At 38.2% G+C, this 22,884-nt stretch overlaps 2 protein-coding genes across 3 annotated transcripts; one reads left to right on the top strand and one right to left on the bottom strand.

The window, feature by feature from the left end:
* Nucleotides 1-303: 303 nt before the first annotated feature.
* LOC6041500 (ATP-dependent RNA helicase vasa) lies at nucleotides 304-11,567 on the bottom strand. Of its 2 annotated transcripts, none has more exons than XM_038255217.1 (6): nucleotides 11,387-11,567; nucleotides 2,680-2,715; nucleotides 2,502-2,604; nucleotides 2,166-2,438; nucleotides 1,585-2,102; nucleotides 304-1,521 (listed from the first exon to the last, which is right to left on the bottom strand). In XM_038255217.1, the coding sequence occupies exons 2-6, from the start codon at nucleotides 2,698-2,700 to the stop codon at nucleotides 511-513; spliced, it is 1,926 nt and encodes a 641-aa protein (XP_038111145.1). In that variant the 5' UTR covers nucleotides 2,701-2,715; nucleotides 11,387-11,567; the 3' UTR covers nucleotides 304-510. The 2 variants fall into 2 exon arrangements, with proteins under 2 accessions (XP_038111145.1, XP_038111146.1); XM_038255218.1 differs by lacking the exon at nucleotides 11,387-11,567 and adding an exon at nucleotides 3,197-3,313.
* A 2,917-nt stretch (nucleotides 11,568-14,484) lies between these two features.
* LOC6041499 (probable ribosome production factor 1) lies at nucleotides 14,485-15,777 on the top strand. Its single transcript, XM_001850698.2, has one exon. It carries the CDS (start codon nucleotides 14,598-14,600, stop codon nucleotides 15,693-15,695), a length of 1,098 nt encoding a protein of 365 aa, XP_001850750.1. The 5' UTR covers nucleotides 14,485-14,597; the 3' UTR covers nucleotides 15,696-15,777.
* The last annotated feature ends 7,107 nt before the right edge of the window (nucleotides 15,778-22,884 follow it).

The raw sequence follows: 22,884 nt of genomic DNA, 5'->3' as shown, positions 1-22,884 counted from the left end.
AGACGGGACCAAATTGGTAGGAAATTGGCCAACACCCAGAGTGGCCAGCGCCCCGGGGGAAGGTTCTCCCGGGAGGACATTTACGGACCATACGATAGCTTTTTCTCGATTTTCATTCAAAATGCATCATTACTGTTTTGATTATTTCTTGAGTTTTTTTTTTAAAAAGGTCCTATAAACAAAATTTAAAATTTTTGCTTTTTGGGTGTTTTTAAAACCGCTTTGAGTCAGGGGTATTCAAAAACACCCAAAAAGCAACAAATGAAAATTTTGTTTATAGGACCTTTTAAAAAAAAACTCGAGATTTCAGGTTTTTTATTGTCATAAATGAAATTAAATTGTTTTCAACAATTTAAGCGTTTGAAAGTCAAGTACTTTTCAAAACCAAATATTCTGTTACGTTCTTCACAAGATCGTAGTTTATCTAAAAAGGAAACTTACTGATAATAAGAGAAATAATAACTCAATGATAGACTATTCCATAGCCTACAACCTGGTCGCAAGCCCCGCTTAGTTCCATTCTTCATCGGGCTCGAGCGCGGACGGCTGTGCGTCCATGCGGGAACCCTCGGCGTCGCGGCCACCACGAATATCTCGCGCTCCGAACTGACTCGGTCCTCCGTACGAGCCGCCGCCGCCGGACATTCCCTGCAGGAAGTCGGGCACCTGCTGGCCAGCTTGGGTCAGGATCTTCACCAGATCCCCAGCGATCGCCGAGTCGTTCTCCATGTCGAAAAAGCTCGTCGCTCGGCCCTTGTTGCCGACACGTCCCGTACGGCCGATGCGGTGCACGTAGTCGTCGATGCCCTTGGGCAGATCGTAGTTGATGACATGGGCCACGTTGCGAATGTCCAGTCCACGGGCGGCCACCGACGTGGCGATCAGAATGTACATCTTTCCCGATTTAAAGTCCCGCAGGGCTTCCTCGCGTTCTCGCTGCAGGCGGTCACCGTGGATGGAGGTGGTCGGGAACTTAGTCTCCGAAAGGAGCGATGCCAGATAGTCGGCGTTGCGCTTGGTTTCCACAAACACCAGCGTTCCCTTGGGGTCGTTCGACTCGAGGATCTCTTCGAGCTTCTTGCGCTTCTGGAATTTGGTCACCTCGTAGATGTTCTGCTCGACGTCCGAGCTGGCTCCGCCCACGATACCGACCGCGACGAAGATGTAGTTGTTGAGGAATTGGCCGGCCAGTTCCTGGATCTGGCCGGGGAAGGTCGCCGAAAACATGAGCGTCTGGCGTTCCTCCTTGGACTTCATCGTCTCGTGGTTCATCATCTTCTCGACCGCGGGCATGAAGCCCATGTCCAGCATCCGGTCGGCTTCGTCCAGCACGACAAACTTGACCCGATCGAACGTGACGGCCTGCCGGTCAACGAAATCCAGCAAGCGGCCGGGCGTGGCGACGAGGATGTGGCACCCGTTGTTGACGTTGTCGATCTGGTGACGGGTGGCCGTTCCACCGTACGCGACCACCACCTTCAGGATGGTTCCGCGGGCAAACTTGCGGGCTTCTTCCGAGATCTGGGGAGGAAAAAGGCGGGAGGGTTAGTTGGTGAGGTGGACACGCGAATTGGTTGGAGTTACCTGAAGTGCCAGTTCTCGCGTGGGCGCGACAACCACAACGAACGGGTTGCCGGGCGTCATGTCGTCGTTGTCGTTGAGCAACGTGTTGATGATCGGCAGCAGGAAGGCGGCCGTCTTGCCAGAACCGGTCTGGGCGCATGCCATCAGGTCTCGCTTGTCCATGATGATCGGAATGGCGTACTTCTGGATGGGCGTCGGTTTCAGGTAGCCCGACTTGCGCACGTTGGTCAGCAGGTAGTCGCGCAGTCCCGACTCGTTGAACGAGGTGATCGGCCCGGGCGGGTTCTCTCCGGTCACGTTGACCTTGATGTCGTCGAACTTGTCAAAGTTGATGCCGGAGCTGATGCCGGTGCCGAAGATTTCATCATCGTCTTCGGTCGGCGGAGGGGGAATGTACAACTCCCTGGGCTTATCGATCTTGACCTCACCGTCTTCGTTGTTGTTGTCGTCTTGACGAGGCCGGAAGCCACCGCCGCCTCCTCCTCGTCCGAAACCACCCTCATCACCGTTATCACCTCCTGTAGGATGAGTGTTTCATGTTAAATTGACATTCAATAAGCAACGAAAGTTTCTGTAGTTACCTCCAAAGTCACGACCTCCGCCTCCCCCACGGCCTCCTCGTCCTCCCCTGCCTCCACGACCTCGGCCTCGGAAACCTCCACGATCTCCGTTCTCGTAGCCGTTCTCCCCACCATCCTGATCGTTGTCCCCATATCCATTGCCACCTCCACCGTAACCGTTTCCGCTTCCGCCATATCCGTTGTTGTCGTCACCATTCTCACCGTAGCTTCGACCACCTCCAAAACCACCGCCGCCACGTCCTCGGCCACCACCTCGTCCGCGACCTCCACGACCTGTGAACGAGTAGTCCGATTAGATCCGGCCAAACTCCTTCCTCGCAGTCAACCACCACATACCACGGAATCCTCCCCCGCGCCGTTCTCCGTAGCCATTCTCCTGGCCATCGTCTCCGCCGCCGTCGCCGTAGCTGGCCTGGCCGAACGACTTTCCGGCGTCATCCTGATGGGGCGACAAGAGAGAACATTCGATAAGAACAAACGAAAGGGACTTATACTCAACTCCAAATCTACTTACATTGTCCTCCCACTCGCTCATGTTGGCGTTGACTTACTGAAAAGAAACGACAAAAGAGAAAAATAAGCGGAGATGAGTCGGAAAGCATTCGGGGCGGGGATTTGTGGGCTAAACGCGAAGAAAGGAAAAAAAATCAAAGTATCACTAAAAGTTAATAAGGCACGAGCACGAGCGAAAAGAAAGCCGCACAGCATTCGGTTATCATAATTGTATTACTTTGAAACGCGAGGCCTTCTCCGGCAAAAAAGCCTCGGCCGGCCAGCCTTCAACCGTATTAATTGTTTGCGGATGAGTGACAACAAGCGCGAGAGATGTGGTCCGCAGCAGCAGTCACACCACCGGCCAACCGTTTCTTCGACTAATTTGCCGCTATTTTTTCCACTTTTCGCATCTCCCTTTTCTCCAGGGGGGGGGGGTGCCCCCCGTTTATCTGCCGGCTCGTTCGCGGTTCACAGCTGCGTGCACCACCCAAAACCACCCCCGCCTCGCAGTCCCAGCATTTCCCGTGTGCACTTACCAAATCGAAGGCTCGCTCGCGCCACAGACTACTCTTCATCGGCGCCACATTCGGGCCGAAAACTGCACGACACAGCAAATTTAAAAAGGGACTTGTGTGCAGCGAAGGTATCGAATTACTTTCTGCACGGAATTTGGTGCTCGACTATTTCCCTTCGGGGAAATGGTGCGGGAAGAGGGCAGAAGAAAAAGCCGGGTTCGCGTTTGTAAACAACTTTGGAGTTTGACATTTTGGCCCACGCTGGGAGAGGGAACGTTCGGGAATTACGGGCTCTGTTCTAGAAGTGGCCTGTGGTAGAAGACAGATTTCATGTTCTAAATTTGGGTTTGATTCTTGTAACTATGTAGATATCACACTGATCTAATCTAATCAAACCCAAACTTTATTTTGCTCCTACCTCGGGATGTGCTATTTAAAATGTTTACTCCAGAATCGCGAATTAGAAAACGTGAAGCTTCCTAAACTAATCTAATCAATCAAAGCCTAGCGCAGCCAATCTTTCGAAGGGATCCTGTAAAAAGTCTCAAGTTTGATAACGCCTAGCGTTCTTCTTGTCGTGTAATAACATTTTAATTATAGTGCTCCATTGCTTAAGAATGCATTGACTCATCACAAATGTTGAGCGGACAGACCTACTGCGTAAAGTTTACCGCAGAGATGATTCGTCGAAGTAGGCTGAAGGAGCTATTACACTACGGCAAACAAACAAACTCGCACTTTTTGTTTGTTTGCCTGGATTTGTTTGTACAAACGTCAGCCTGCATACATTTTGCCTTGTTTGCGAGTTTTCCGCAAACAAGTTTGCTTGTAATGTAATGGCTCCTTAAGTTTAAGCATGGACTGTTCATACCAAGTGAATCTGCTTTTCTACAATGGATAACAGGCGTGTGTTACGTACTTTTTCGAAGCAACTTATCTTTTTACTTTACTTTACTATCCTAAGCTAAAGGTGGTATTAGACTATGGCAAACAAACTAACAAACTCGCACTTTTTTGTATTTGACAGTGTGCCAAAATCGCAAACAAATCACAAACATTAGACTACGAAAAACAAATAAAACTCGTAAACAAACAAACTTTTTGGCAGGTTACCCGCTGTTTTTTGTTTTGCCTGCATTTATGTGCAGAAACGTCAGCCTGCATACATGTGGTTTTGTTTGCGAGTTTGGCAAACTGTCAAACACAAAAAAGTGCGAGTTTGTTAGTTTACAAACTGTCAAAAAGTTTGTTTGTTTGTTTGTCGTAGTCTAATGCATCCTTAAGTGATTGTAGATAGACAATTAGAAAACTTGCTGAGCTATGCAGTTGTTTGTTTACCATTGATAAGGAAACGTCAACTTACCATAGAGTTTAAAAATTTCCAAACATTGTAGATGATCAGATTCTTTTTTATTGATTCAAATTCCAACGCTCAAGCAGGTATTAGGCTATGCCAAGCGAAAAACCAACACTTTTTCGTTTTCTTCAGTTTGCTGCTAAACTCGCTAACAACTCAAAACGCATGCAGGGTGACGTTTCTGCAAACAAAGCAGGCAAACTGTCAAAAAGTGCGAATTTGTGTGTTTATTTCATAATCTAATACCTGCGATTCAGTAAACATCACTTTTGCTGAAATTCGGCAATGAACAAAAACATTGCTGAAAAATCAGTAACTGCAATTGGGTCCTAAAATGAAGCTTAGATTGCTGATATTATTGTTTACAGCGATAAAGCTTATTTTTCTGAGTACAATGACTTATTGCACGACCACAAAGAGTTAAAAATGGATTTTTGAATCAATTTTGAAAAATTAACCCCGCGGTCCTTCTTGACAGAAAAGCTCCTACTTGACAGCTCTTTCCAAGGGGACCATAGTTGATCCATCGAAAAAATGTTGTCTTGACAAAAAAAAATTTTGCGTTAAAATGAAAAAAAAGTGATCAGAAATGGTTTTTAATCGTGTTTTTTACCGTTGTACATAAAAATTTATATAGGGCTTTAGTACCCAATTCTGTCAACCTGACATGTCACTAATGAAATTACTTAGTGCATCTCCAGCGCTGGGGTGCAAATCAAATTTGCACCCGGCTCATGAATACCGAGATCAAATTTGCCACCTTGAAAAAACTCCGTCATCCCCACCGCTAGGGTAGCAAATTTGCCACCGAAACAAGCCCACTGCGGGGGGCAAATATGGGTTTTTATCATTTTTTGCTCTCGTTTACTTTCAAAATCAATAATTATGTGTTGATTCATGCCTAGAAATGCTAAAAGTTCATTAAAATTTTAAATCCTATTGAAAATGTCAAAGAATTTCATTTTTCGAAAATGTCGAAAGTTAAACCATTTGCTACCCGATTTGATTCCCACCTAATTTGCTCTCGAGTTTGCCCCCGAGTCTCCCACCGCGCGTAGCAAAGCAGGTATCAAATTTGATCTCAAGTTCATCTGTAGAAGAAAAATATGTGTCGGTACCTGTCGGGTACTCATTTTCTGATACCCGACAAGTACCGGCAAGCCGGGGGCAAAGTTTTGAATGCGTGTTTCGGAGATTTTCTATGTCTGCTCTTGTGGGTGATTCAAAAATTCAAAAATTCAAATTTTCAAAAAATTAAAAGTTCAATAATTCAAAAATTCAAAAATTCAAAAATTCAAAAATTCAAAAATTCAAAAATCCAAAAATTCAAAAATTCAAAAATTTAAAAATTCAAAAATTCAAAAATTTAAAAATTCAAAAATTCAAAAATTCAAAAATTCAAAAATTCAAAAATTCAAAAATTCAAAAATTCAAAAATTCAAAAATTCAAAAATTCAAAAATTCAAAAATTCAAAAATTCAAAAATTCAAAAATTCAAAAATTCAAAAATTCAAAAATTCAAAAATTCAAAATTCAAAAATTCAAAATTCAAAATTCAAAATTCAAGAATTCAAAATTCAAAAATTTAAAAATTCAAAATTTAAAATTCAAAATTCAAAATTCAAAATTCAAAAATTCAAAAATTCAAAAATTCAAAAATTCAAAAATTCAAAAATTTAAAAATTCAAAAATTCAAAAATTTAAAAATTTAAAAATTTTAAAATTCAAAAATTTAAAAATTTAAAAATTCAAAAATTTAAAAATAAAAAATTCCAAAATTTCTTTTTTTTACTTTTACAAAATTTTAATTTAAAAATAATAATATTTTTTTCAATTATTTTAGGCTGTTGCACATATTTTTCAAAGTTTATGTCGCCCCCGGTTCGAAAAACCAGGCGGCAAAAAAATACGTTTTTCAAAAAACTTACAAATTTAAAATTTTATAATTTTTTTTAAAATTTTTTAATTTTTTTTTCTTTAGATTTTTTTGAATTTTTTATTTTTTTTTAATTTTTTTTAAATTTTTAAAAATTTTTTAAATTTTTTAACTACATGTGGATGAAAAGTCATGTAGGAATAGCAGGCAATGAGAAGGCAGATGACGAAGCGAAGCAGTCATTGGACGACAGAAACATCTGGGACAGAAGCGTAGACTTCAAGGAGTTCAGGACGGTGATCAAGAAGAGGGCTGTTTGGCGCTGGAATGCGGAATGGAGCGGAAAGGTGGGCAACAAACTACGAGAGGTGAAGAACTCGGTACAGTCATCCCACATATTCGGAACACCCACAAATTCGGAACACTTTGGTGGTAATTTGTCAATAGGATGCCAAATGCAACTTTTCTGTCGACCCTGCTATTTTTAGGACCTTTATTTGTACATTATCTTGCTATTCCACTAGTAAAAGTAGTACTTTTTCAACAAAAAACTGCATTTCAAGATTATTTTATCCAGAGCAGCAAATACTGCCTCCAAATTGCCTGTTCCATGATTGTGGGATGTTATTGTGCCTCCCACAATTGTGGAACACCTGAATTTAACTGATATTTTCACAAAAAAGTTATCAGACCATTCATAAAACATTACTAAGCATGTGTTTTATTGGTTTCAGATTGTAAAGTTAGTATTTTGTAAAAAATATGTACTCCTGGAGAGAAAAAAAAGTTTGTTTACATCGTAAGAAAAAAGTGTTCCGAATTTGTGGATTTCAAGGGTCAATGTTTTTCTTTAAAAACTTGATATAAAACGTAAAAATGTACAGCCGGTCTATACATCAATCGAAAGATCTCAAGAAAAGCTTTCACATGAAGTTAAAAGCAAATCATTATGTTCAATTAACGATTTTCTATGATTTGTTGAACATTGGCCGATCTGTAAACCGTTCCGAATATGTGGGATGACTGTACTACCTTATCGGGATGTATTTGTTGGATCGAGGAAGGAAGACGTCATTCTGACAAGACTCAGGATAGGACACACCTTGCTAACCCATCAGTATCTGCTGGAGAAGGACAGTGCGCCGCGTTGCACAAGGTGCAATTTGGCGCTGACGGTGAAACACATCTTAGCGGAATGCCCTGAGTTTGAAGAGCAGAGACGCCGAGCTGAGTACCATCCAACGTCAGGGAAGCCTTGGCTGATGATCGAGATATGGCGAAAAATGTGTTGAAATTTTTAAAGGCTACTGACATGTATGGAAAAGTGTAAAGATTCATAAACAGGACCCGAAAGACTCATAGTTAAAAGGTCCTAAATAAATACAAAAAAAGATTTTTTTTTAATTTTTTAAATTTTTTAATTTTTTAAATTTTTTAAATTTTTTAAATTTTTTAGATTTTTAAAAAATTTTAAATTTTTTAAATTTTTAAATTTTTTAAATTTTTTAAATTTTTTAAATTTTTTAAATTTTTTAAATTTTTAAATTTTTAAATTTTAAATTTTTAAATTTTAAATTTTTAAATTTTTAAAATTTTAAATTTTAAATTTTAAATTTTTAAATTTTAAATTTTTAAATTTTAAATTTTTAAATTTTTAAATTTTTTAAATTTTAAATTTTAAAATTTTTAAATTTTAAATTTTTTAAATTTTAAATTTTTAAATTTTAAATTTTAAATTTTTAAATTTTTAAATTTTTAAATTTTTAAATTTTTAAATTTTTAAATTTTTAAATTTTTAAATTTTAAATTTTTAAATTTTAAATTTTTAAATTTTTAAATTTTTAAATTTTTAAATTTTTTAAATTTTAAATTTTAAATTTTTAAATTTTAAATTTTAAATTTTTTAAATTTTTAAATTTTTAAATTTTTTAAATTTTTAAATTTTAAAATTTTTAAATTTTTAAATTTTAAATTTTTAAATTTTTTAAATTTTAAATTTTTAAATTTTTAAATTTTTAAATTTTTTAAATTTTTTAAATTTTAAATTTTTTAAATTTTTAAATTTTTAAAATTTTTAAAATTTTTTAAATTTTTTAAATTTTTTAAATTTTTTAAATTTTTTAAATTTTTTAAATTTTTTAAATTTTTTAAATTTTTTAATTTTTTTAATTTTTTTAATTTTTTTAATTTTTTTAATTTTTTAAATTTTTTAAATTTTTTAAATTTTTTAATTTTTCTTAATCTTTTAAATTTTTCAAATTTTGTAAGTTTTTTAAATTTTTTAAATTTTTTAATTTTTTAATTTTTTTAAATTTTTTAAATTTTTTAAATTTTTTAAATTTTTAAATTTTTTTAAATTTTTTAATTTTTATTTTTTTTTAATTTTTAAATTTTTTTAAATTTTTTTTAATTTTTTAAATTTTTTTAATTTTTTTAATTTTTAATTTTTTTAATTTTTTAATTTTTTTAATTTTTTGAAATTTTTTTATTTTTTTTTATTTTTTTTATTTTTTTTAATTTTTTTTATTTTTTTTAATTTTTTTTAATTTTTTTTTAATTTTTTTTTAATTTTTTAATTTTTTTTATTTTTTTTAATTTTTTAATTTGTTTTTTTTGCACAAAAAAAAAACAATTGAAATTTTTTTTTTCCGTGCATGATTTGATTTTCCGTGCATCATTCCATTTGCCTCCGGAGCAAACCAGCCAGAATAGCGGGTAGCAAAGTGAAATCCTGAAGAACTGAGAGCAAATTTGCTACCGCGACAGGTACCGCGGTGGGGTTGACGTCGGGTGCAAATTTGCTTTGCTTCGATGTTTGCACCCAGCGCTGGAGATGCCCTTATAGAGTTATCTACGTGCGCATGTATTGCGTGTACGTACACGAAAAAGATTGAGGTTAAATTTTGTCCGGCCAGCAAAATCAAATGGCGCGCTTGTGTGTGTACGCGAAACGTCATAAAGCGCTATTGTTTGGATGCTGCCGAGAGAAAATTCCAGAGCTTTTTTTTTTTAGAAGGTCCTATCTCGGCTTAGTTTTCAAAAAGACGTAAGAGCCAATGGTAAACAAAGCCTTTTTGGCTTCGGTATTCGAACAACTTACGAAAAACCAATTTCAAAAATGCTTAAAATTGTTCATCTACCTACACGTCTTTGAAGTGTCCCAAAAAATAAATAAATGAAATTTTGTTGCAATTTCGAGAAAAACGAATATTAGTGTCGGAGGTCACGGTGGCTCTTACGGCTTTTTGGAAACTCACCCGAGCTATAACCTATTGTTTTTCATATCTCGAGTTTTTTTTGAAAAGGTCCTATAAACAAAATTTCCAATTTTTGCTTTTTGGGTGTTTATGAAACCGCCTTGAGTCAGGGGTATTCAAAAACACCCAAAAAGCAAAAATTGGAAATTTTGTTTATAGGACCTTTTCAAAAAAAACTCGAGATATGTTTATAGGACCTAATAAAAAAAAAGTCGAGAAATCCTCTTTCAAATTGTAATTGATTGTTTATTTGTGACGAAATGTGTTGTCAAATTTGTTGTATTTTTAAATTTAGTTTTGAGATCTTACCACCTGTTTTTTAGGTTTGGAGATTTGATGAAATAAATATATAAATACGTTAAAAAAAAAATTTAATTGTTTACTGAAATTTCAGTAGATAAAAATTCAATAAAAAAATCGTGTCTAGGTTGAAACCCAGCCCAAAAAGCAGTCAAAAAACAATAACAGAGCGAAATGCGAATGCAAAAATAAACATTCAAGTAGTAAATTTTCTATTTTAGGTTTAAAATAAAAATTAATGTCACATTCGAAGAAAGCTTCTAGTTTTTTTTTATGTTTAATAAACTAAATTTTTTTGGCAGTTTTTGAGCACCTCCCCGTAAAAAAAAATCCGACTTTTCGTATAACTTAGTCGGGAGGTTTCGGCCGATTCGTTGGCCAACGAATCGGCCGACCGGGCAACAGACTTCTGTGTAATCTTTCCCCGTAAAAATTTGACAGTTCTCGACCTAACGAAACACCCTTCGAAATCGGGTAATCAAAAACAACCAACCAGTTTGCCGATTTAGTCGGGATTCGTCTGGAGTATGATTTTTAATCGGCCTACGAATAGACCGATTAAATTGGGTTGAGTCAGATTTTATTTTATTCACAGACTAAATCGGTAAAAAATCGGTTGTTTTTGTAACCGATTTCGTCGGCCAATTTCGACAACCGATTAACCACCAGACGCTTATGTAAAGATTACACAGAAGTCTGTTGCCCGGTCGGCCGATTCGTTGGCCAACGAATCGGCCGAAACCACCCGACTAGACCCGACTTAGTTATGCGAAAAGTTGGATTTTTTTTACGGGGTTACATAAGCGTCTGGTGGTAAAGCGGTTGTCGAAATCGGCCGACGAAATCGGTTACAAAAACCGATTTTTTACCGATTTAGTCTGTGAATAAAATAAAATCTGACTCAACCCAATTTAATCGGTCTATTCGTAGGCCGATTAAAAATCTTACTCCTGACGAATCCCGACTAAATCGGCTAACTGGTAGGATGTTTTTGATTACCCGATTTCGAAGGGTGTTGCGTTAGGTCGAGAACTGTCAATTTTTTTTACGGGGCTCTGATTTAAAGCGACTTATCGAGCAAGCAGATTTTGATAAGTGGAGCTTGCTTCAGCCCAGTTAGCGAATGAGTACTGTATTCAATGCATTCTGGCAACACTGTAGATTGGGGCTCGGAATCTGCCCCACTTAAACATATTATTTAAAATTCGTTATCAATTTATTTTAAAGTTATTTTAAGCAAAGCGACACATTTAACAGTAAGACAAAGTTTTTCTCACAATTTTTCAAATTATTCGCCTCAAAATTTAGAAAATTTTAATTCAAAATTTAACACTAACATAACCACAAAAAGAGCACAGTAAAAATCATTTTTCTCTACAACTTTCAACACAATTCAACCAATTTTACACAAATCTACTTACCAAAAGTTGTTTCGAAGAGGAAAATCGGAGCAAACACTAATTTTTTCACTAATTTCGGCGAAATTCACACGCGAAGGGCACGAGGTTTCTTCTTGCCAGCAAGAGTTGATTGCGCTCGCACGCAGAAACGTCCGGATTGCACCGAGAACAAAGAAGGAATGAACGAGTGACGCCGCTTGCTTGACGACGAATGACGCAAAGAGCAGAGAGCAAAATGGCGCGCGGTGCTGCTTGGTGTTGCCCGATGAGAGGCAAAGTGGGATTGGACGGTTTACTTGGCCGTTTTTGCTCGGAGCGGCATTTTAAAGCACACTAAAACCTCGGTAATTTGACAATAATAATTGCACAATTTTCGTTATGGTAATTGGGTTCTTAAATTACATTATTGTTCACAATGATAAAACTTATTTTTCTGAGTATGTACAATGACCCTTTGTACGACCGCAAAGGATTTAAAATGGATTTTTTGCAATTCCGTCGTGAAACTACTTACTTTTCCTGTCATTCTTGAACGATGAAAAAGCCTACTTTTCTGTACCAAATTCAACAGAATCGAATACGAGGGGCAGGACACAGTTAATCGGCTATTTTTACACTAGTTAATTAGAGCTGATTTTAGTCAATTAGCTAATTGATTAGCGCTGATCTGATATCTCGTTCCTATCCCACATCAAATAACCTTGACATCTGGAGACGAGCCATTTTGACAGTTTGAAAACGTGTTTTGCATAAGACCGAGGAAACAGAACTGCATCAGAAAAAAAACATTTATTTCGCCCAAATATCTGTAAAATCTATGCCCGAGTGCGGATCCATCCGGTGCAGGCAGGTTACGGGCTCCACCGTAGCATGGATTACGGCAAGCCGCTGAGCGTGGCCCAACGCAATGCAAGAAGAGTTTAAAAAGGAGAAGAGGCACGCCGAGAGCTGGAGAAGGAGGAAAATGTTTCAAGAACCAGAAAGAAAAACGGGACCGGAGTGGAAACTATAGCACAAGAGAGGAAACGGCCAGAAATATTCGCAAGCTGGTCAATCCAGATCGGTACAATCCGTGTGAAGAAAGTCGGGAGAAAACGGGTGCAAAAACATAAGAGGAAGCCGCAAAGAAAAGTGCTAAATGGCCGTAAGGGACCTCCTCCACCGGATTTTGTCACGTTGCTTAAGCTGGCCGAGCAGAAGCAGCTAGATTCATCAGAGCCTAGGCTGTTAAAAAAAGCTACTGCCGCGGCCAAACCAGTTAACATCATGGCTGGGAACGCCCACATTCCGAAGCTCAGTTCCGCAACCTATAAACCAGCTGCCCGGTCACTTCCACCAGCAAACCTACAACCTTGCCACTATAACTTCATCTTCTGAACCTGGAAAACAGCGCTTCGTTGCTCCCTCAAGATCCGTTTCCCTCGCCACTCTCAAATTCAACTCCCGGCAAATCCTCCTCGCTACCATTAACGGCCAGCCCAAATCTCGCCCATTCTCCGGGCGAACATCCAACAGACGAATTAGTTTTCCTCTCCCGACGTCCAGGGCTAGCACCGCTCGTAATTGTGGACACCGACACCAAGTATGACTCCGAGAAGGACGATTTAATCGACGACAAATAGAAATGTATTTTGAAAAATCTGAAAGCGACCGTAATGAATAAACTTTAGGTTCGAATAAAAATTAGAAAATTTTCTAAAAAACGAAACTATTGGCGCTACGCCCCCCGGGGCATGGCCTTCCTCTAACGTGGGATTTCTGCTCCAGCGCCTCTGACGAGACAGGAGAAACCGGGACCGACGTTTTACTTCACCATCCGATAGAAGCTCAGTGGATAAGGCGGGAATCGAACCCGCGTCTCAAAAATTTTCTAAATGAAGTTTTAATTTTACTCAATCCCAAATGCCACAAATCTGTGAACCCTGTGGCAAGACTTCAGCAGGATGCGAGCTGTTCTGGGATACAGGACAGTCGGGAAACCGGTTGAACGTGAACGTTAAGATTAACTCCGGGACCTGCGCCGTGGTTTGTTGTTCCGATTACGACACGAATGACCTGTCCGTAAGGACGCCGTTACGATTCCATTCGGCTACGCACCGGTAGGATCTTGACCGCGAACCTATTCTCCGCCCTAAACTGCGGCAACGGCTTCGACTGTTCTGCCCACCATTGAAAAAACGGCTAATATCCACTTTTGGCAAAAACGAGATATTAGCACCAGGTGGTAGAGGACGTTCCAACGCATCTTCTGAAACTTGAATTTCACTAAAATAGTGTTTAGATTTGGCTGCCGATGCGAAAAACCAAACGGCTAATATGCCATTCTAATGGGAAATTGCCTTGATGGAGATTTGGTGACAAACACTCAAATGCGTTTTTCTCAGAATACTTGATTTGGCATAATAGCCGAATTTTCAATTATGGGCAGTGTTGGAAGATTTGTTGCAAGTTGAAACTTCAGAGAAAGAATTTCCTTGGCCTCTTTTGGCAGTCGGTTCTGACGACGGAAATGACCTATGCTCTCATTGGCTTCCCTCCTCTGCTCTCGGTAGCCACTTGCACCTAACCTGACTGGTTCCAGCTTCTCTAAAAATATGGGTTGTTCGGAAAACATCTACGCTGGGAAAGCTCTTCAATCGGCGATTGTCCTGGAGGTGGTTTTATCGGTTCCGGAACCAGGTAGGCCACTTTCGTTGCATACGTTTGCAAAACACCCGCAAGCCGGGAAGATTTTTTTGTTTTGTTTGATGCTTTGACGTTTGTTCGTCAGCCCAAGATAAAAGTTAAAAGGAGGGATACGCTAATTGATTAGCAATAATGCTCATCAACTAACTGTAAATTTTAATCAACTAACCGATTAATTATCGTTGATTAGAGCTTGTGTCTCACCCCTCGGTTCGAACTGAAACCAAAAAGTAAAAATTGAAAATGTTGTCAATAGGAACTATTAAACAAAAAATTCTAGGCATATTTATGACTCAGGGGCGTATTGTTTGGAAGATCCCCATCAGGTCAGTACTAAAAAATGACCCGATAAATTACAACGCCAACAACAACGGGGCCCACAGTCTACCGCCAACAACAGTCAACTGTGGCCACAGGTAGGGAACTGTCAAACCGTTAAAAACAAAACAACGTGGTGCGATTTGAAGACAAGTTTTCGAGGATTTCGCGTGTTTTTTGTAAAAAATCTTGTGTTGATAAGGTACAAGTTACCTAAAAGTACATTAAAATGTCCAGCGACAGCGATTCCGACATGGAAACGGCGCCTCCGCCGAAGCAGGAACCGAAAAAACGCAAACGACTGCAGGACTATTTGGACGAGAAAGCCGCTCGTGATGCGGCGGAACGTGCCGAGGAGGAACTGCGTCGTCGCCGCAAACGCGGCCTCAAGGATGACGATGAGGGCGCCGAGGAGGTCAGCTATCCGGTGATCAATCCGATAAATTTCATCAAGAACAAGGAAATCCGATCAAAAAAGTTCAAACGCCAGCAAGGATCGAAGAAGAAGGAGGAAAAGAAGGCCCGTAAAGCGCGGAAGTTGGAGGGCGGACCGAGGCCTAACGGTCACACTATTGAAAGCTTGCGGGAGAAAGATGAAACGGCGCTGGCCAACGCGGCCGAGGAGGACACCGAGGAAATCGCGAATGATTTGGAGAACGACGAGTTCAACGAATATTACGCCAAGTCGTACGAACCGAAGGTGTTGATCACGTACAACGCTACGCCACACACCCGGACGCGCCGATTCGGATCGGAGCTCGAACGCATTCTGCCCAATTCGATGGTCCACTCGCGAAACAAGGCCACCCTGAAGAAGGTCTGCCAGAGTGCGATCCGCGAGGAATTCACCGATTTGGTCGTAATCAACGAAAACAACAAACAACCCGAGGGCATGCTGGTGATTCACCTTCCGGATGGACCAACGGCCCACTTCAAGATCAGCAACTACAAGTCGCTGCACGACATGAAGAAGCGCCGCGGTATGATCACCAGCCACCGGCCGGAAGTCATCCTGACCAACTTTACCACCCGGCTGGGTCTAACCATTGGGCGAATGCTCGGGGCGTTGTTCCACTACGATCCGGAGTTCAAGGGACGGCGGGTGGCGACGTTCCACAACCAGCGCGATTACATCTTCTTCCGGCACCATTTGTACGAGTTTGACAAGAACGGAAAGCGCGTAAAACTGCGCGAGCTGGGACCGAGGTTCACGCTGAAGTTGCGCTCCCTCCAGACCGGACTGTTCGACAGCAAGTGCGGCGACTACGAGTGGATGATCACCAACAAGCGGCACCTGATGGAGAGCAGAAGGCGGTTCTTCCTGTAGGGAGAGAGGGGAAGTCGGACTGCGGGGGTGATTTTGTGAGAGCCTTATCTTTTTCTTTGGAATATTATAATCATGTAAGTAATGATGGATTTTCCTAATTATTTTCAATATCACCATTCCCTTTGAAAAATCAGGATATGTTTTTTTTTAACCACCTAGATATCAGCAAACATAGTAATCAATCAAGTTTGAAAAAAAAATATGCTTGGATTGCTAACTTCGATTGACGATAACGATAAGTTTCTTTCATTAACTGTTTTGCCTTCACTCGTAAAATGAACTTCTTAATTCGACCTCGCAGACCCACCTTCATGTATACATATCGACGGTAACATTTCAAAAGGCATCATGTACATTTTTACACTTTCTGGGTTATTACATATTCTGAAAGTACTCCTAATAAGCTACCTCTCCACCAAAACTGAGCAAAAGTTACTTCAGTAAAGTCTGTTTAATCATGATTTTAAATAAAGTAACATAAACAAAATCTCTGCCATCAGCAGTCTCTGTTTATATAGCCCTGTCAACCTGTCAAACAAAAGACTACATGAACCTCGTGACGGAAAAAAAGCAACATGAACAAAGCGCCATGTACATTCGGCGAAGAAAAACGAATCATAACAAAGCGTCCCCCTCAATGACAGCAGGGTGATATAAACGTTGGTGATTTCAAAAGAAGTTATGTTTGTTTTTCTCAAATAAAATTACGGAAATAATGTTTTATTGAATTTGGATGATCAAGTATCAATAAAAGCAACTTTTTTCATCGTTTGTTATCATTAGAACATCTTCTTTTGCTTTTATATTCCTTGGGCATGAGTAAGGACCTCGACGCCGTTAGCAATGTTGGCTTTAAAATAAAATTTCGTGATAATATCACTTCCCCCCCCAGCCAACATTTTTGCCAAGCGGGCCTCGACGCTGTGTCTAGGTTTAATTCCTAGCTAGGAGCCATCAGTGTCTTAAGAGGTGGTCCCAAGGCCGAGTAGGAGTTCATGAAGCAAATTAGTCGTCTCCCACCCCTTTTAAATTGAAAAATGAACTCTGAAACCAGCGCTTACTCACAACAGAAACAGAGGCCTCTTCTAGGCATTGTAGGATAGAATAGATTTTGAAATTTATTTAAAAATGTTACGTGCATAAATTTTAAACTTCCATTTAAGTAATAATACAAAGCATTTTGATATGTCAAAATTTCCATAGAGTCTCGATCAATCAATAATGAAATGATATCGGACAAAATTCGTTAATCTGTTGAACTAACGGTTTTCAGATTATGGTTGTATCGACCATTGTTGCGAATCGAGGATCTACTGGAGGTTTGACGATCAAATAGAGCCTAACATTTCAAAAGGGCACATGGGTTTTGTAAACAGGAGTGTATCTCTCCCACTCAAATAACAGTTTACAAAAGGTATGATAGGGATACGCTCCTGTTTGCAAAGCTTGTGTGTCCTAATAAAATGGAAGGCACGAAATAGTCGTCTTAACGACGAGTGTTCAACTTGTAAAATATGAACAGTTGATTTATGGTTTTTTGTTTGGGCCGGCAAGACAGGTTTAAAAATTAGGTATAGGAATGTTTGGCTTTGTAATTACAATTTTTGGGATTTGAGATTCAAGTTACTTTTAGACAGTTCAGTTAAGGTTATTGATTCAAGTTAGTTAGTTTTTCATAATAAAGAATTGGATCTAAATGATTAGTTGAATTGGTCCAAGTGTTCTATTTAAGTGGCAGATCTGCTTCTAGTTGTAATGTAGGACAAGAATACTGACGGACGTGACAGGACGTGGCCCAGAAAAAGGCCTCAAGATTTGTATTCCCTAGACAAGTTAGTTTTCATCTATCGTTTTTTTTTTTTCCTTTAAATTTGATATACATGTTAGGTTTCCTTTGTATCAATCTCCGTTTAGTAACAGAGTTGAGTTGGAGAATTTGAACGGTGTGCGTCGCGGTCCTCACGCAGGATTTTCGTTGCCGTTTCCGTCTCTGTTGTCCCCCCGATTGTGCGTGTATTTCGATCCGGGCGGTTTCGCGTTTTCGCATTTTATTTCGTTTTATCTTTCCACAGCCGGCTGTCTAAGATAATCCATCCAGGGTTGTTACGGACGGCGCGGATCGCGCGGATGGCGCGTTTCGCGCGGATAGCGCGGATTTGGCGCGGATTTGCTGACTAATTTTGCTCAGGCGCGGATTTCGCGCGGATGGCAATTTTGATAAATAAATATATAAATATTTTCAAGAATTACGAGAACTTGTTTTTTTTCTGAAAATGTTTGTTTGTATTTTCTTAATACGAACCGTCGAAAAATTAAGATGAAGATTATGTAGAGATTATTTTTTAAATGTATGTTTGAGAATTTCTTAAATAAAATTATTACTACACTCAACTCGTTTCTTAATATATCCGGCTCTGAATATGTAATTTCTTTTGAGTTTTGAGTTATGTTTTTTTAACCTTATTTATTTTTAATTTTATAGTGGATATATTCAATTTGCCTTTGAATTTTAGATGGGATTTACCCGTAGAAATATTTTTCTAAATTTAAACATTCTTGGCGAAAAATAAAAAGATCAGAACATTCAAAAATTAATGCTCCATCATTCAAAATTAAAATTTCAAAAATTCGAAACTTTTTTTATAATTTAATAGTTTTTTTTTAATCAAAATTGTTAAAATTCAGATAAAAAAATTTCGAATTTCTAAAATCGTAATTTAAAAAATCCGAAATTTCTAAATTCAGAACTTTAAAAATCTGAAATTCAAGACTCCAAAAAACTAAAAAATCCAAAATTGAAAATTTAAAGAAAAATTCAAAATAAAAAAAAATCCAAATTTAAAAAAATCTAAATAAAAAAAATCAAAATTTGAAAACTAAAAAATATTAAATTCAAAACAATTTTGCAAACAAAAAAAACGGAAATCCCTAATAAAATTTAAATTTTTAGATTCATAAATTCTTAAATTCTTAAATTCTTAAATTCTTAAATTCTTAAATTCTTAAATTCTTAAATTCTTAAATTCTTAAATTCTTAAATTCTTAAATTCTTAAATTCTTAAATTCTTAAATTCTTAAATTCTTAAATTCTTCAATTCTTCAATTCTTAAATTCTTAAATTCTTAAATTCTTAAATTCTTAAATTCTTAAATTCTTAAATTCTTAAATTCTTAAATTCTTAAATTCTTAAATTCTTAAATTCTTAAATTCTTAAATTCTTAAATTCTTAAATTCTTAAATTCTTAAATTCTTAAATTCTTAAATTCTTAAATTCTTAAATTCTTTAATTTTTAGAAGAAAATATTTCAAATATTGGAAATGCAATTTGTTTCGGAATGAAATTTTAGTGAGGAATTTGGAATACAATCTGTATTAAAGAGTTCATAGATTTTGAATTATTAGAATTTCTGAATCCAAAATTTAATCATGTTAAAATTTTAGATTTTGGTTTTGAGTTTATATTTTCGAAGTCAATTTCATTTGTGAGATTTTCTAAATTTTGTTTATATTGGTTTATTATTTTCTATTTTGTTTATATGGGTCGAAATTATTGTAGTGTCCCTCTGATTTGCAAAAAGATTTTTTTTGTGACACTTTTTTTGACGTCTCTTGAGGTATTTTTTAAAAGGGTTTTTTTATGTAGCGCGGATTTCGCGCGGATTGAGGTTTCGGTCGGCGCGGATTTGGCGCGGATTTTTTTTCGACTTTCCCGTAACAACCCTGTCCATCTAATCCTAAATAAAACACAAATAAACGGGAATAGTCTCAACAGCAGCATCCGATTGCTTGCCTTGGGAATAATACATCACCCCATTAAACAAAACATATCGTTTATTTGGGTCACATCATCATCTTCTATGATGAATCCTGACCATCACCCTTCCCTACTAACAAAATCCCAAGTAGAAGTAGTTTTCCGGCACACGCGGGGGTGTGGATATCGTATAGAACCCACCCTTGGTAGCAGCCTGTGCTAACTAACATTCCCGTCCCATTCCCTCGAGATCTACAAACTGACATGGCGGGCGCCGTTGGTGGCCAACGACTGTTTCCTATTCGCACCGGCTCTAGTTTTGATAATCGTGATGTTTTATCTTTTCAGCGCATTCATGCATGCTGTTGATAAGGGAAACATCATTTGATCGTTGAAGCGTGTGACCGGTTGTGCTGATGGGATATTATGGTCCTGTTCAGCAACGGAGAAGGACAACCATGGGTGGTCTCTCATGCTCATGCTCATGCTTGTATCAATCTCCGTTTAGTAACATTTTCTTATTTAATTAAATAATAATTTAATTTCCTCCGGGCCTTTTTATTTTGAATCAAAATTTAAGATTTTCATTATTCAGTGTTAAACTCAGATTACCGTAACTGCTCAAGTCATCCAAGTTCTTACTACTCACACCTACACTAATTTTCTTTCACCTTCCCCCTCCCGATCCCCTATATCTTCCGGTGGTGTTCATTTTGTATGCAATGCTAGTTCGGCCACTACCCTTTTTTCCACAAGAAACCGGACTTGGACTGACTTGAGGCCGAAACGAAAACGAAACGAAACATCTTTTTTTGCTTTTATATTAAAATGGGAATTGAAAATGGATGCAGGCCAAGGTTGCATCATACTGATGATACTCGTCGGTTGACACCCAGGTGAGGAACATCCCGGATGGAGCCCAACTACATCCGTAGTGCTGTTTGGACAAAACAGCATGGCTCTGGTTCCTTGCAAGTGTCCTATTTTCTTACCTCCACGTTGGCTTGGTTTAAACATCATGATGACAAGGTGTAACCTAGCTGGTGGCCTGTGGAAACGACTCATAAACCTTTGACCAGCGAGGGTCAGAGTAGAGACGGCTAGAAAAAAGGGGCGCGTCAATGTGGGAAAGGGAAGTAATTTGTGATTGTAGATGTAGACGGTATTGTTTTGATTCGCAGTATGTTGAGTCAACTGCTGTGGATGTACCTGAAACATCGCACAACGGGGTTTCTCTTCTTTCACTGATTTTCTAAAACGGCTTCTGTTTACTATCCTCCATTTGATTTCGATTTTACTTATTTGATTTTCTTATTTCTCAACGCTTTTCCACTCTATTTTACCAATTGATGCTGCTATAACAAACTGTCTGCTTTCCCTTAATTTGGCAGCGATGTCAATTTTGTTTGTCATGTGCCTTTTCTTTATTTATCTAATTTGAATAATTTCTCATCTTCCCTGCAAATTGCCCTCAATACAATCTAAGCTTGTTTGTTATCTCTATTTATTAACTATTGTTAATTTCTTTATCTACTTCATAAATTACTATCTTTCTTTTACTATTGATTCTTTACACAGTATCAGGGATGGAATAATCGCAAAAAAAAATCAATTTCGCTAGCAAACTTTCTTCACCCGCGAAAGAGAGAGGAGGCAAATCAAGCAAAAGAAAATCGCTCCCGAAATTCTTCAAGAAAATCAATCTGCTGATGATTTTTTTTGTGAATTTCCATGTCAGCACCACTTAAAAGTATTTATTTCACTTTATTTACACACATTGCCCATCTACAAAATGTGACAGATCGTTTTTCGACGTGTGACGTCACAGTTGCAAGTTTAGCAGTGAATAAGATGCTCCGCCGAATAATCAAGATGATGATTTTTTTAGATTCCTTTTACCGATCTTTCGTGCGCGAGAGAGAAGAGCCATGCTCCCTTCGGACTTTTCTCTTGATGAACGTCCAATGATTTTCTTTTGATGATGATTATTCCATCGCTGCATAGTATATTTCCTTCACTGTCCATTGTTTTGAAACTTCACCTTTTTCTTAAGCAAGTGAGGTTCGAGCCCTTACTCAATTTATGGAATGGATTAACACAAATATTACTATTATACTTTTGGTAAACTTTTATAACATGCTTAGGACCAAAAAGTGTAACAAAACACCGCGACAAAAGAAATAGCAACAGATAAACACGACTAAACACTAGGAAAGATTTCAGAAGAAAACAATACACAGTAAAAATCTATATATATAAAAAATTTCGACGGTTTTGTTCGAACGCGAATCAATTCAATACGGAGCGTCGGATCGAGGTGCTCTTTGTTGCGTTGGGTTTGTAAAAGTCCAAAGAAGGTTCTTACGCTAAAGAGTGACAACTTTGGCCACTCCGGAACCGATTGCGGAAGATCTGCAGATTATATGGGAAAAGTTGCGTAAAATCAAATATTGATCACAGTAGGCTAAAAACGTCAAGAAGTGAAAAAATGACAAGACGAAGTTTGTCGGGGTTAGCTTGTTACAAATAGTTTTTGAATTCAAACTAAAAATATAACAGTTTTTGCTTTAATGAAAGTTGATAGGCACACTATAAATGGTTAGGCGCTTATACTTACATCAAACCCTACGTAATGTACCACCTCCGGAACGAGCTCAAATGCGTTACCGGAACAGGTGCGAATGCCTGGCACGAACACTCAAAGCGTGTTCTAGCGTGTTGCTCGTACTGACTCAGAGCAAGGGTGAGATGTAGGTGTAAGGGCAGTGCGTGTTCATCGGAAACCTGGTGCATAAGATCGGTCAAGGTCCTTTCTTACACTGAAATTCCGAAATTGCGAATTTCTCCCGTGTACCTATTTTTTTCTCAATAGTCCTCAACAATACCTACAACTTTGCCGAAGACACCAAATTGATTAGAAAATTTATTCAAAAGTTATAGATTTTCGAATATTTACGTACTATTTTTGTATGGACAGCTGCCAACATTGTAAGGAAACTTGTATGGGTGAACCAATAACACAAAATAGCTTCTTCCCCCACAAAGTTTGAGCCAAATAAAAAAAAAAAAACTATTTCCGTTTTTGGTAGAGAATTGCTCAGTTTTGTCCTGCCGCGGTCCGGATTGATGTAATTTAGGGGTCTTATGAAGCTCTTGAGACTTTCAGATGCTTGGATCTTCTATACATTTACAACTTTCTGTTTTTATTTTTCTTGCTAAAATATTTTCCGGTACAACAAAAGACTCAACTCTTGGGAAGGATTCAGAAAAAAACTTAACACAGTAGAATCAACAGTATGGACAAGCCTATCGCGTGCTATCGCTAAAACTTGCAGCTTAGTACCCGGACATAAAGTAACTTTTATTCAATAATATTTTAGTGAGTGAGCTCTTAAGGGCTGCGATGTCGGGCAAACAATTAAACAAGAAAAGGTT

This window comes from Culex quinquefasciatus, chromosome 2 (assembly GCF_015732765.1).
Source record: "Culex quinquefasciatus strain JHB chromosome 2, VPISU_Cqui_1.0_pri_paternal, whole genome shotgun sequence".
Lineage (NCBI taxonomy): Eukaryota > Metazoa > Arthropoda > Insecta > Diptera > Culicidae > Culex > Culex quinquefasciatus.
Note: the sequence above shows the minus strand (reverse complement) of the source record. Positions and strands in the feature narration are given on the sequence as shown.

Coding starts and splice junctions, on each gene's coding strand:
- LOC6041500 (XM_038255217.1), bottom strand. CDS start 2,700: ATGAGCGAGTGGGAGGACAAT. Junction 2,439..2,501: donor GCGCGGGGGAGGATTCCGTG/GTATGTGGTGGT, acceptor ACTCGTTCACAG/GTCGTGGAGGTCGCGGACGA. Junction 1,522..1,584: donor CGCGAGAACTGGCACTTCAG/GTAACTCCAACC, acceptor TTTCCTCCCCAG/ATCTCGGAAGAAGCCCGCAA.
- LOC6041499 (XM_001850698.2), top strand. CDS start 14,598: ATGTCCAGCGACAGCGATTCCGACATGGAAACGGCGCCTCCGCCGAAG.